The sequence below is a fragment of the Ursus maritimus genome, unplaced genomic scaffold (assembly GCF_017311325.1).
Source record: "Ursus maritimus isolate PB19 unplaced genomic scaffold, ASM1731132v1 scaffold_27, whole genome shotgun sequence".
Classification (NCBI taxonomy): Eukaryota; Metazoa; Chordata; class Mammalia; order Carnivora; family Ursidae; genus Ursus; species Ursus maritimus.
The window spans coordinates 17,998,599-18,012,582 of NW_024425230.1; the positions used below are offsets into that span (position 1 = coordinate 17,998,599).

A 13,984-nucleotide genomic window follows, 5' to 3' on the forward strand; every position below is an offset into this window, starting at 1 on the left:
ACTTTTCAGACCTGGTGGTGAGATGGATTCATTTTCAGACAAGTGAAGGAACCACAAAAAGGGAGGTACTCAATTTTAGCAGACCCATACTTCTTAGAAGCAATACTAGCAGATAATTTTTCAGGCAAAGAAAAATGAAACCTAGATGCCAGAAGGGGTGAAGAGTAATTAAAAAGGGCAAATTTAATTGAAATTAACACCATGTTGTAAATGTTTTGTGAATTTTAAGATTTATAATGGGAATTAAAATAGATTATATCATATTATGATAAATGTGCATATTATAATCTCTAAGGTAACTCATTAAAGAATAAAAGACATATAAGTACCACACTAATAGTGAAGAAAAAAAGAACAATGTGAAAAAATATGCAATCAATCCAATTGAAGACAAGATAGGACAGAAAATAGATATTACAGTAGTTAAGGTGACTGGAGAGAACAAATAATAAAATGATAGTGTTAAACCCACATATGTCATCAATTTCATCAAATATAAATAGAATATATACTCCAATTAAAATAAAATAATGTTAGAGTGAATAAAATACAATATCCAATATATCATACTTCCAAGAAATAAACACCTGATGAACAATTATAGAAAGTTTGAAGGGAAGGGGATGAGAAAAGATACACCTTGTTTTTGTTTTGTTTTTTTTTTTTTTTAAAGATTTTATTTATTTATTTGACAGAGATAGACAGCCAGTGAGAGAGGGAACACAGCAGGGGAGGGGGAGAGGAAGAAGCAGGCTCATAGCGGAGGAGCCCGATGTGGGACTCGATCCCGGTACGCCGGGATCACGCCCTGAGCCGAAGGCAGACGCTTTAACGACTGCGCTACCCAGGCGCCCCAAAAGATACACCTTGTAAATACTAACCAGAAGAAATCTAGTCTATATGAATACAGACAAATGAGAAGCTGAGACAAAACACTTTAACAGAGATAGATACCTTATAACAATAAAAAAATTCAGTTAGGACACCAAAGCGCCTCTAAATCTAGTTTCTGTTAATAGCATAGCTTTTCCAATGAAGACATACAAATGGCTAACAGACACATGAAAAAATGTTCAAAATCATTAGCCATCAAGGAAATTCAAATCAAAACCACACTGAGATACCACCTTACGCCAGTTAGAATGGCAAAAATAGACAAGGCAAGAAACAACAATTGTTGGAGAGGATGTGGAGAAAGGGGATCCCTCTTACATTGTTGGTGGGAATGCAAGTTGGTACAGCCACTCTGGAAAACAGTGTGGAGGTCCCTTAAAAAGTTAAAAATTGAGCTACCCTATGATCCAGCCATTGCACTACTGGGTGTTTACCCCAAAGATACAGACGTAGTGAAGAGAAGGGCCATATGCACCCCAATGTTCATAGCAGCAATGTCCACAATAGCTAAATCATGGAAGGAGCCGAGATGCCCTTCAACAGATGACTGGATTAAGAAGTTGTGGTCCATATATACAATGGAATATTACTCAGCAATCAGAAAGAACGAGTTCTCAACATTTGCTACAACATGGACGGCACTGGAGGAGATAATGCTAAGTGAAATAAGTCAAGCAGAGAAAGACAACTATCATATGATTTCTCTCATCTATGGAACATAAGAACTAGAATGATCAGTAGGGGAAGAAAGGGATAAAGAAAGGGGGGGTAATCAGAAGGGGGAATGAAACATGAGAGACTATGGACTATGAGAAACAAACTGAGGGCTACAGAGGGGAGGGGGGTGGGGGAATGGGATAGGCCGGTGATGGGTAGTAAGGAGGGCACATATTGCATGGTGCACTGGGTGTTATACACAACTAATGAATCATCGAGCCTTACATCGAAAACTGGGGATGTACTGTATGGTGACTAACATAATATAATAAAAAATCATTATAAAAAAATAATAATAAAATAAAAAAATAAAATAAGTGACAACATTCCAAGGAGAAATGGATAATCTGAAGTATCTTTGGAAACTTGTTATATACCTCTTTCAGGAACTCATAGAATAGGGAGACATAATATCAAGCAAGAATAAAGAAAATATGAAGAATACAATTAACAAACCTGATATAATTGGTGTATAGGGAACATTGCACTCAACATTCTTTTAAACACATAGATGATACTTATAAAATTTTATCATATGCTGAGCTAATGATCTAAATATCATTTCAAGTTCTTTATAAAAGATCAAAAATATGAAAGGCAAAGAAAGTGGAAGGAAGGATAAATAAAAATGATAGGCAGAAATTAATGAAAGAGAAAATGATTGTAGAATAGTTTCTGGAAAAAACTAAACCGATATGCCCTTTTTGAGAATGATTAAGGAAAAAAACCCCCTCTGTATCAGAAGTAAAAATAAGAGACCATCACTAGAGACTCTTATATATAATAAGAGAGAGTTAAAAATAACTTTATGCCAACAAATTTGAAAATATAGTTTTCAATGCAAAATTACAGAAAAGTATAATTACCAAATGAGCATAAGAAGAAATAGAAAATCCAAACAGTTGGATTTTTATTACACAATTTGAATATGTTTTAAAATAATTTGGGGCTGCCTGGATGGCTCATTCAGTTGAGCATCTGACTCTTGATTTCGTCTTATGTCATGAGCTCAGGGTCATGAGATCGAGCCCTGTGTCTGGCTCGGAACTGAGTAGGGAGCCTGCCTCTCTCCCTCCTCTTCTCCCTTTTTCTTTCCTTCTCCCCTCCCTACTCGTGTGAGCTCTCTCTCTCTCTCTAAAAATAATAAATCTTTAAAAATAAAATAAAAATAATTTGGATTTGTTATTATACAAATTGGGTTGTTAAAATCTTCTGAGAAAGAAAATTCTAGACTTAGAATGCTTTCCTAGGAAATTTGACCAGAAATATAAGGAAGAAATATTTCCAATCTTAAAAAATCTTACACGAAAAGAAAAAGAGGCAATGCTTTCCAGCTCATCATAACCTTGATAACTAAGCCTGACAAAAAGAAAAAAAAAGAAAGTCCTTACAGGTCCAGCTCTCTCATGGGACATAGATACAAAAATTCTAAAGAAATAACTGAATCCAGAATCACGTTAAAGGATAATATAATCTAATTGATTATATTTCAGGAGTGTCAGGTTGATAACACCACCCAGTTGAAAAAAAATGCCTTAAGATTTGGAGAGGAAAAATAAAACTGTTGTTTTTTGCAGAAGATAAGATTGAATATGTAGAAAATGCTAAAGGATATTATGGGAGGGAAAATGTGAATCTCAACCTTTACATCATATCATAATCCAAAATTAACTTGAAACACCTTATGTAAATCTGAATGTTAAACTTAGACTAACTCTTGCAGAAGAAAATTATTGTCACGTTGAGTTAGGCAAAAATTTCTTAGTGAAACACAGAATATCCAAATTACAAAAGAAAAAAAGTGCATACATTTGGCTTTATCAAATTAAAAACTTTTGTGCTTCAAAATACATAGTCTAGAAAATGAAAAGGTAAGCCGAAGACTTGGAGAAGAATTGACTGAACATACATCTGTCAGAGGATTGAAATTAGAAGATATCAGGAACCCTTCACACTCAGTAATAAGACAAAACAACCTGCTTTTAAAATGGGCAAAAGATTTGAACAGGCACTTCACTTAGGAAGGTATGGAAGTAGCCAAAAAAACAACACAAAGTTCCCATCATCATTAGTTATCAAGGAAATGCAAATTGAAAAAATTAGTCATTACTACCTCCCCATTAGAATGGCTAAAACTAAAAAGCCTGACAACGGTAAGTGTTGACCCACATGTGGATCAGTTGGAACTCCCAGACGTTGCTGGTATTGGCATGCAGAGTCATATAGACTCGTTGGGCGACAGTTTGGCAGCCCCTTGTAATAACCAACTAATATGCGCAAATTCTATAGGTATTCACGCCAAAGAAAAACGTGTATGCAAATCGTAACAGCTTTATTCGTAATAGCCTTAAACCAGAAATAACGCAAATATTAAACCAATGTTTGATTGATTGAATTGAGCTGCTAAACCAATGGTGGCATTCCCATTGCTTCATGGCACACTGGAATATAAATCCGTGGCCAAAAGAAACAGATTACTGACACATACATGCAACACTGTGGATGACTCTCAAAAGCATTATGCTAAGTGAAAGAAGCCAGACAGGAAGGTTAGATGCTGTATGAATCAATTCTTATGAAATTCCAGAGAAGACAACGCTATTGAGACAAAAAGCAGATCACTGGTTGCCTTAGGCTAGGGATGGGGGAGGCAGTTGCCTGCGAAACAGAATGAGGGGGATTTTTGTGATGGTAATAATGCTCTACCTTATGACCATAGTGGTTTTACAGCACTGAATACATTTGTCAAAATTCACTGAATTGTAAAATTAAAATTGGTGAAATTTATTGAATGTAAATTATACTATAAATAAAGCTAATTTAAAAAGAGTTGGAACACATGGTGCAGAAAATGTACATAGCATGCCACCTTTGGTGGGAAACATTAGTATATTCTAAAACGTATAAAAATTTTTCACCACGCCTATTTTCAGATATTCTTTCTTCAGAATCTTCTTTCATTGACAGTTTTTCCCATATCTGTTTCCTTGCATCCTTCATTACCCTCTTGGCCTTTAATCAATTTTTTAAAAGGATTTTGTTTACTTATTTGAGAGAGAGACAGTACAAGTGAGCATAAGTGGAGAGAGGGGCAGAGGGAGATGGAAAGAGAGAGAAGCAGACTTCCCTTCCCCCACCAAGCACAGACCCCTGACTCAGGGCTCGATCCCAGGACCCTGAGATCATGACCTGAGCCAAAGTCATACACTTAACAGGCTGAGCCACCCAGGCACCCCAATCAACAATCAAGTTGTTTTGATCCACTGTCTTCCAGAGTGAAGGCCAAGGTAGTGTTTTGACTTTGGAAATCAGTCCACTCTTTTGGCCTTTTCTCCCACCTCTTAATCCGAGTATCTGAGTCTTCAGCTTCAGTGAGAACTGCTCTCTGATCACACCCCTGCATAAGGATTTTCCATGGGGCTTTCGCAACTTGCAAGATGGTTTCCAGTCTTCTTAGCATTCCTTCCAAAGGTCTGCAGATACAGGTACAAACCACTTTGTGGCTTCACTCCCATTTTACGTTCCATATAGCTTAGTGCTTCAGCCACATCAAATCACTCTGCTCTCCTTCAGGCATTATGTGCTCTTGACCTCATTATTTTGCAAATGCCTCTGCTTAGCCTTTTCTATCACCTCTTTGCTTTCTTTTCTTCATCTGGCAAACTCTCACTCAATCTGGACAAACCAGATCTAATGTTACTTCTGTGAAAATCCATTTCTTTCCTCTTTCTCATCTGTGGTTTACTATTTGAAAATATTTTGCCTTTGGGAATATGGACATATGATTATCATTTTCTGAAAAGGAGAACATTCTAGATAGGGATATAGTAGGCTTAAAAATGACAGAGATGACCTCCACCCACAGATGTGTCCTATATATAGATAGATTCCTTTAAGTGAATGTGACAACAATGAACAAATGGGGTCCACTATGATCAGCTCTCTTGCCTGTGTTTTGTCACTCATCATGGTGTCACAGATATCTTCTAGTGTCAACAGAAAGATCTAGGTGCCATTTTAATACTTGCGTAGTATTCTGTTTATGAATCCTTTCCTTAACTAGTTTCCGCGGGTGCACATTTAAGTAATTTCCAGTTGATCAAATCATTATAAATAATGTTGTAATGAGCATTCCACTATGCTTTGAAAATGTCTTGACAAATGTCCCTGATCACACTGGATCATGATTATCTGTGTGTCTGTCTTTCCCACCAGACTATTATTAGTTCCCTGAGGGCAAAAACCACGATTTCCTTTGGAATCTCCAGAACCTTTCAGAGTGCCAGTAGGAGTTTAATATATATTGTTGAAAGAAGAAAGGAGAAACTGGATGGATGTTTATATAGTTGGGTACACACGTGTATCATCACATATGTCTTCAGTTCTTACTTAGTTTCTCATTGGCCTTGAGCCTGTTATCTCTTAGGCATTATATAATCCCCTACTTGTTTCTAACCTCTTTTTACAGATGTTATTATCGCTGACATAAATTCAATACCGAGCTTTAAGGATCAGCATATTGCCAAACCATGACTCCCCCATAGATTTTGGTGACCTCCGGAATAGATTTTATAAATTGCAGAGAAAAAAAAATGCAGATACCTGATACTCTTTGTCCTACCCTAAGCAGAAATGAGTTTTTAAAACTGAAATTGTCAATAACAAGAAAAAAAACACATGGTATGTGTGTCGCATACTATTTACAGCTGTTGTCTATTATGGGTTCTCTGGAGCACCATTTGCTGCTGCAACTGAATGGTCTCGTAAGTTTAACTCACCAATACAACTGTAAAATTGTCTTAAATCACAGAGGAAAGAGAGAAAAATCAAGTAGAAATGGCTAACATGCTGCTTATGTCTTCATGAGAACCCACACTTTTCCCTGTTTGCTTCATCAGGGTGCTCTGAAGAGCCTGTTAGGTCTTGTGGTGTATTACAGTGTAGCAGGTTATCAACCTGATTCTCAGAAGGAAAGGAACACTGTGGACATCTCTTTGCAAGGGCTGCATTTGCTGTATTGACGAATGCACCGAATTGTACTGTGTAACAGGCAGTGGGAGCCAACTGGCCCAGACAATGAGGGTGTTCAGTGGGTATTGGAAATTTACAAGAGCTTAAGCTATTTTTTATTTCTTCTTGCTGGGCTGGGAGTACTTACTATTGTTGTTCCATATGCTGTAAATGAACTTAGTTCAGAGACCACAAAGGGAGTGGTATAGAATTATAGAACTGAAAATAGTCTGCTGATTGGGTACGAATTCATCAAGCCTCTTTCTCTACAAGCTTTTTATTGGAGTGCCAATACGACTTGCTTTGGAAAAAGTGAGATGTGATTGTGAGCAAATGATAGAGGGGGCAAGTTGGCCTTCAGTTAGGTTCAGCTCTGCTCAGCTAGCTAACTGTATATCTTTTTTCCTCCTCAATATGCTTATTTAGTAAGCTCCAGTTAGCAAACCATTAGTCTTACATGCAGGATGCCCAATCCAATACTCGATTTCATCAGAAACTTCCATAACTCATTCTGTAGAAAATGGTGGGGCTGGAATGTGAACTCTGGAAATACGGCTCCAAAAGTTGTTCTTTACTCAACAAGGCCATACTGTCTCTGATTCAGCAAATGCATGATGTACAATAATGTGAAACTGATTTTATGAAGCATAGCCTTTGGCATGTCTTCCTTCTGCAAAATCATCGTGGACTCTCAACTTTTTTTTTCTTTTTAAGATTTTATTTATCTATTTATTTTAGAGGGAGAGGGAGAGCAAGCGTGCACATGAGAGTTGGGGAGGGGCAGAGGGAGAGGGAGAGAATCTCAGGTAGATTTCGTGCCAAGACCAACTCTGAGCTTGATCTCACGACCCTGAAGTCATGACCTGAACTGAAACCAAGAGTCGGACCCTTAACCAACTGAACCACCCAGGTGCCTCTGGACTCTCTCCTTCTTAAAATAGTGGCTCTCAACTGTTCCTTTCTGGGACGTGCATATCAAATATTCTCATGAGGACTTTTTTTCACTCTATCCTCCTAAATCCACAAAGCACATGAGACTGCATGCCATTCAAAGTAACATTATTAGGGGCACATGGGTGGCTCAGTCAGTTAAGCACCTGAATTTGGCTCAGGTCATGATCTCAGGGTCCTGGGATCAAGCACTGCATCAGGCTCCCTGCTCAGCAGGGAGTCTGCTTCTCCCTCTACCCCTTCCCCTACTTGTGCTCTCTCTCTCTTTCTCAAATAAATAAATAACACCTTTAAAAAACACCTCAAAAACCAAAGTAACGATATTATCAGAATGACTTCAAACCTGATCTTTGTAAGTTTGATTAGAATTTAACCAGATATAACAGAACTGTGACTCCATTTGTCTGGCCAGAGTGTGGTTTATTGGTTTCAAATATCCAGATGCATTGAAGAAGCTCATGAAGGTGCAGAGTAGCTGCTTAAGGAGTTTATCAAGAACCCAGGTTCTTCCCATCTTTATGGTCACCATCTTTAGCATGTGACTTTGGTTCTCAAGTTGACTTCCTCACCTGAAAGTATTGTATCTGTGTTCAAGGCAAGAGGAAGAAGAAGGGCAAGGAAAAGAGACAAAGACTAAGACAAATTTGCTAGGTGAAACTGTCCTCCTGAATCAGTTTGCTAGAAAGACTTACCTCCTGCTACCATGTACATCTCATTGGCCACAACTCGATCACATGGCCACTCTTCCCTATAAGAGGATCCATGAATCTGGCTGTTTGAATCTGGGCACATCCTTTCATCCCCCAGAATTGGGTCTCATAGAAAGAAAGAAAGGAGGAAAGGCTACTGGACAGAAAACCAGCAGCTTGTGCCGTGTGTGTGTGTGTGTGTGTGTGTGTGTGTGTGTGTAGTATATGTATACATATATATACAATATCATAAGCAGACATTTACACTTTTATTGGTAACCAGTGATTCTTCAGTAGGCATCATCACTGACCATAGCATGCCTGTGAGACACTTGATTCCGTGGTTGAGAACTTCTTCTCCGTAGACGAAAGTCCAAATCCCCAAACAAAATATATTAGGAAGACCTTACCAGGTTGACACCAGCCTGCTTTTCTAAATCCACGTGTCACCATCCTCAGTCCTTTGTTTCAGCCAGTTGTGGTTTCCTTTTTTCTTCAGCGTTCCAGTTTTGACTCCTTGGTGTTCTTTGCATGTGTCTCGTTCTTTGCTTAGGAGACGTTTTTCTCACCTTCTCCCCCATAGGATGATACTCATTCTGCAAGACTCAGCCCAAATAGCATCGCAGCTCTGGAAACATCCTTACCTCTCTCAGTCAGATCTGTCTTTGGTACTTTCTACACTTCCATTCGCTCACTTGCCATTATTTGCTTGTGTGTTTGTCACTACTGGCAAAGGCTGTGGCCTCTTACAGAACAAGGACTATAATTTATTCAACTTTTATATCCCATGGCTCCTGCAGTTCCTGGAATATGCTCAAGACACCTGCTTAGGGAAAAACAGCCAAATATTATCTCCAATATATAAATGATCTATAAGGGGCTGGCGTGACCTGCTCTCACCACAGTCAGTAAAAATGTACTGATCTCTGTTCCTCAAACAGAGATCTCAGTGGTTGTCAACAGATAGTGGGTTTTTTTTTTTGTTTTTGTTTTTGTTTTGTCTAAATGAATGATAATAGTAATATAATTTACTATTACCTGTTCTTTAGCTCTGTTATTGAAAGTTACTCAATTTTGTATTTCTTTGCACAGAATTAGAGACACAGTTTGTTCCCTCAAAAAGGCTACTGTTTAAGGGAAGAAAAGCCATATTTAGCTCACAGTGATTTGAATGAGATGGGAAGAAATGACTAGTTTAATTTTTAGGCTGCTTGGTGGCTGGGGTATTTATACTTGGCAAAAGCTTAGTTCTTGTCATTCAGGTGGGTTTAGGAGCTGTAAGGAATTGGGTGACTATACAAAAGGAAAAGAGAGTCAAAAAACACAGACACACAAAATCGGACAAGGGGTAGAGCAGTTGTGGCAAACTTCTGGTATAAAGCCACATCTTCGGCCCTCCTTCCCACAAGTGTATGGGGGGGGGGGCAGGCACCATTAATCAATCAAAACACACTTTTCACCTGAGCCAGGATGTGGTCTTAGAATACATCTCAACATTACAGTGGTCCAGATGTTTTCTATCAACAAGGAAGGAAGACAAGCCCATCTTTCTCTCATCAATGCATTCTCCATAAGGTCTCTTCAGATCAATATGCTCCCTGTGATTGGGCAGAGAGTGTTTTCCTGATTCTTTTTGCATGATGGAGATTCCAGGTGCTCCATTCTTGTCAAATCTTTCTCAGTGTTTGAGTTCAGTGTCCTACAGACATAAAGTTCCCAGCACAGGTTCTGCCCTTGAATCCCATTTCTACGGGGGACTAAGAGGGGCCATCCTACCCACAGACATCATAATCCAGAAGGGAGAAACTAACATGTAGTCAATGGCAAGCAATATGCCGAGTGCCTTATTTACATCTTTCTGTTTTTGTAACACCCACACAAGATCAGCATCATTGTCCCCATTTTTAAGATGAGATATTAGCCTTGCAGAAATTAAATTATTCACCTAAGATCTTACAACTGCTAAGTATGAAGATAAGATTCAATTTCAGATCTGCAACATACAAGCATCATGCTATTGGATTCTGGAGAGTTAATTGTTCCTTTGGTGGTCTTGATAAAATCTGCTTCTTGGCTTCTTTTCATGCCACTAAGTACTTATGCTTTTGATAACAGCCTTGAGCTTTCACTTTATACTTTCTTGAGTCTTGCAGACCATAGAGGCAAATGGAAAATAGATCAGTGTAGATCAGATACGTATGGGAAACTATCAACCTATTTTGGACTTTATGCCAGTCAGGTGTAATTCTGGCTCCTGGGAGATTATCTTGTTGGAAATGGAAAGTATATTTAGCTTTAATTTTCTCGTGTTCCTTTCTCGGCAGGGCAGCGTCCATACCAGGTGATCACCGCCCGAGTGCACCCGGGAGAGAGCAATGCCAGCTGGGTGATGAAGGGGGCCCTGGAGTTCCTGGTCAGCAGTGACCCTGTGGCTAGACTCCTGAGGGAAAACTTCATTTTCAAGATCATCCCCATGCTCAATCCAGATGGTGTCATCAATGGCAAGTATGTCAGGCACCCAGCTCAACTGGGTCCTCATTTATGTCACCCTTGTGAAGCATTGTGTCGCTCAGGGGGTGTGATTGGAGAGGCCTTGATACTCTGGCAGGAATAAAGTCTCTTGGGCTTCTGTTAATGGGTACAAATTACAACCTACTCTCCATACACATTGAGGTCATGTCAGGTTTTTTTTTTTTTTTTTTTTGCTTTTCGTTTTTTGTTTTTTGAATGGAAGGGCATAGACTCATAGGCAATTAATTCCAGAAGGGTCCTTAGAAATAATCTGGTGTAACAGTGTTTTTTTAAAAAGGAGAAAATTAGTGTCCGTGGTAATCATGTGATTTGCTCAGGTCACATGGTGGGTTAGTAGCAAAGTCAGAACTCAAATTCTGATTTCTCCGCAGGTAAGACCAGTGCTTTTATTTCCTTACTAATATTTACTGCAGGGAAATCTTTCTTCTGAGTTGTATTTTACTGAGTTCTGGATACAGCTCCAAGAAGGGTGTCACCGTATCTGAATGGGGTGGCTGGCGTGGTTGAAAGTGGCTGTGGAATGGCTGGAGGCTCACAGTTGCTTGAAGGAGAGATGGAAGGGGTGGTGCTTTTCCTCACTAAGTTCCTGCATGCCTTCAGAACACAATGGGAATGAGGAAGTCCAGTGTCTGATGAGGTCTGTTGGAAGAAGTCAGCGTTTTAGACTTTTCGAGCCGAAGCGCAGTAACCAGAGCAGGTCCCTAACGTGACATGGCTGGTGGATGGGGTGGCAGGATTAACGTTGACAAATTCTCAAACCTGTGGAAAGATAATAAAGCCTCTTCCTGTGGTCATTGAGGGTTCTTCTCACTATGGGAATGGACATTGGTATCCTATGGGAAAAACACAACATAAATTTAAAAAAATTGAAAGAAAAATAATTTCAGAGGCTATCCATGGAAAACAACTTACAATTTAAAATGTCAGTATTAAAGAAGCAAAGCACAAGTTCAGAAAACAGAGAAAATAGGGCAGTTTAAAAGGTGAAATGAGATAAAATGAGAATTATTAAAAAAATATAAAAAAGAAAGCAAAAATTTCAAAGAGATAAAACTTAAAATGGCTTAACTAAATAAGAGAATGTTTTAAGAAAGATAAAATAATAATTAATTTCTTTAAGGAAAAAAATGAAATACATGTTAAACAGCTGAGAATAGACTAGCTTCAAAGGATAAGCACAAAAAAGAATACTGATCAGTTAAAAAATTTAGAAATGTAAAGTTTCATGATAAAATATAAAAAGAGGATCAGAGTACATTCCAAATGATAAAATATGTTAAACTATGCCAAAATGCAAGCAAGTCAAAGCTATAGACTTTAAAAATAAAATTTCAATATATACAAAAAAAAAAAAAAAAAAAGCAAAGAAGTAAAGGATTCACGTGTTCCTAGCAAGTTTTCTGGTTTTGTAGCTTCCAGACTCCCTTGTTTTTGGTGGAAGTTTTGATGGACAGAGAGTAGGGTCCTTGTCTTTGTGGTGACTGGTTGGTCTTCAAGCACATGTGAGGAGTACGAGGCCAAATCCCTCAGTCAGGAGCATTGCTTAGGCATCTGGTAGTCATCAGCCTTCTTAGATCTCAAGCTGGTCAAAGCTCTAGAGCAGTGTTCCCTCCTGGTCCAGCAGAACTCAGTGAGCTCCTGCCGCGTGCCACACTGGCTCCGGAGAACAGGTCCAGGATATTAATGAGTGACTGCCCCTTGCTTGAGGCTTGAGGATTTCACTAGCAAGCTCCTTCAGCCTAAATGGGTGGAAAACAGCTACGCAAGCCGTCTCGAGGGACACGATCCCGTTTCAGCATGTTCTTGTCCAAGTTGGCTCTTTTCTGAAGTTTCTCTTTCCATTGAATTGTCGGGGGACTGGTAGAGAATGGAAAGAGTACTAGGTTGAGAGTCATAACTCTAGTTTGGAATCTGGCTCTTCCCCTGACTTACTCAGTTTTCTCTTCTGTTGGAAGAGTAAGGCAACATGCTCCCTACTGACCTGTCTGGGAAAATGTCTCCTAGGCCCAAGGCAATATTCAAGCTCGGGGATAAGTATTGTAGTTTCTTCCATTACAACTGCTCACACCTCCAAATCAGGCGTTTGGTCCAGGTCTTTGGTTGCAAGGTTCATGTGGTCTCAGTCACAGAGCATGCTCTTGGCCTGGACACGGTCATTTTCGGCTCACATCTGGTTGTTTGGAATCCCTAATGGCAGGCCAGCTTCTTCTCAGTGACATTGCCATTCATCATCATTACCACTATTTATTATGACCAAAATTATCCTTTTTTTTATATCGCATCTTTCATCATGGAGCTCAAGGCACATCATAGATCACTTGGGTCACTCAAACCATTTTGGCTAAAAGGAACTTGGAAACCATAGTGTTATTGTACCGATAGGAAATCCATGGGTCACAGCGCATCATTTTCAAAAGACTTGAGACTACAGTGGATGTACAGGATCTCACAGTAACAACCCTTAAAAGTCTCAGCTCCTGAACCCTTCTTAGAACCCACCAGACATAGGGTTCATCTAACTTCTCTTTGAACTTTTTCTGTGATTGACATTCTATTTCAGGGCATGACCATTCCCTTGTGCATAACTAGGTGGATTTGTGTTTTTCCGTGCTTTGATCTTTGCCCTGTGAACTTCAAACATTTTATGCAGTCTTACTTTGGGGTACCCCATGGATAAAATTGAATCCCCCTTTTACATGCCTTAACGTTCCCATGTGAAGTCCGCTCTGATTTGAATGTAGTTCACCTAAATGTTGCTTATGTGATATTGTTTCTGATGTTCTGATCTTCACTGATTTTCTCTGGACGTATTTTTACTAATAGGCTTCTTAAAGGTAACTGAACTGCCCTGTGTGTGGTCTGAACGGCAAAGAAATACTCTTCGCATAAAGACTGAAGAGCCTAAACCCAAGCATGGTACTTAAGTTATGAGCCTGTACTCTTCCTTCACAAATGCTCATGGGCCCCCATGGAATTTGCAAGAATGTGTAAAAGTAGAATAGTTTCCTTTTGTGGTGATGCTAATGGAGCCTCTGAGGATGGCTGAGAGGTTTTGATAACAGTGGTCAGAGAGACCAAGCCAGGATTTTCTAACAAAAATTTGGTGGGTCTTGCCAAGCCAAAGATTTCTTAGCAACACGTGTCTGTAACAGGAAAACAAACTAAAAAGATGGCTTCCAAAAGAAACAATC

The 13,984-nt window shown here is 39.1% G+C and overlaps 1 protein-coding gene across 1 annotated transcript in view; it reads left to right on the forward strand.

Moving 5' to 3' along the window:
• The window catches only part of AGBL1 (AGBL carboxypeptidase 1), a 689,944-nt gene that overhangs the window by 263,466 nt on the left and 412,494 nt on the right, over positions 1–13,984 (forward strand). Inside the window, exon 18 of the mRNA XM_040642611.1 lies at positions 10,586–10,766. Coding sequence (XP_040498545.1) covers positions 10,586–10,766 — 181 coding nt within the window. The remainder of the gene's footprint in view (positions 1–10,585; positions 10,767–13,984) is intronic.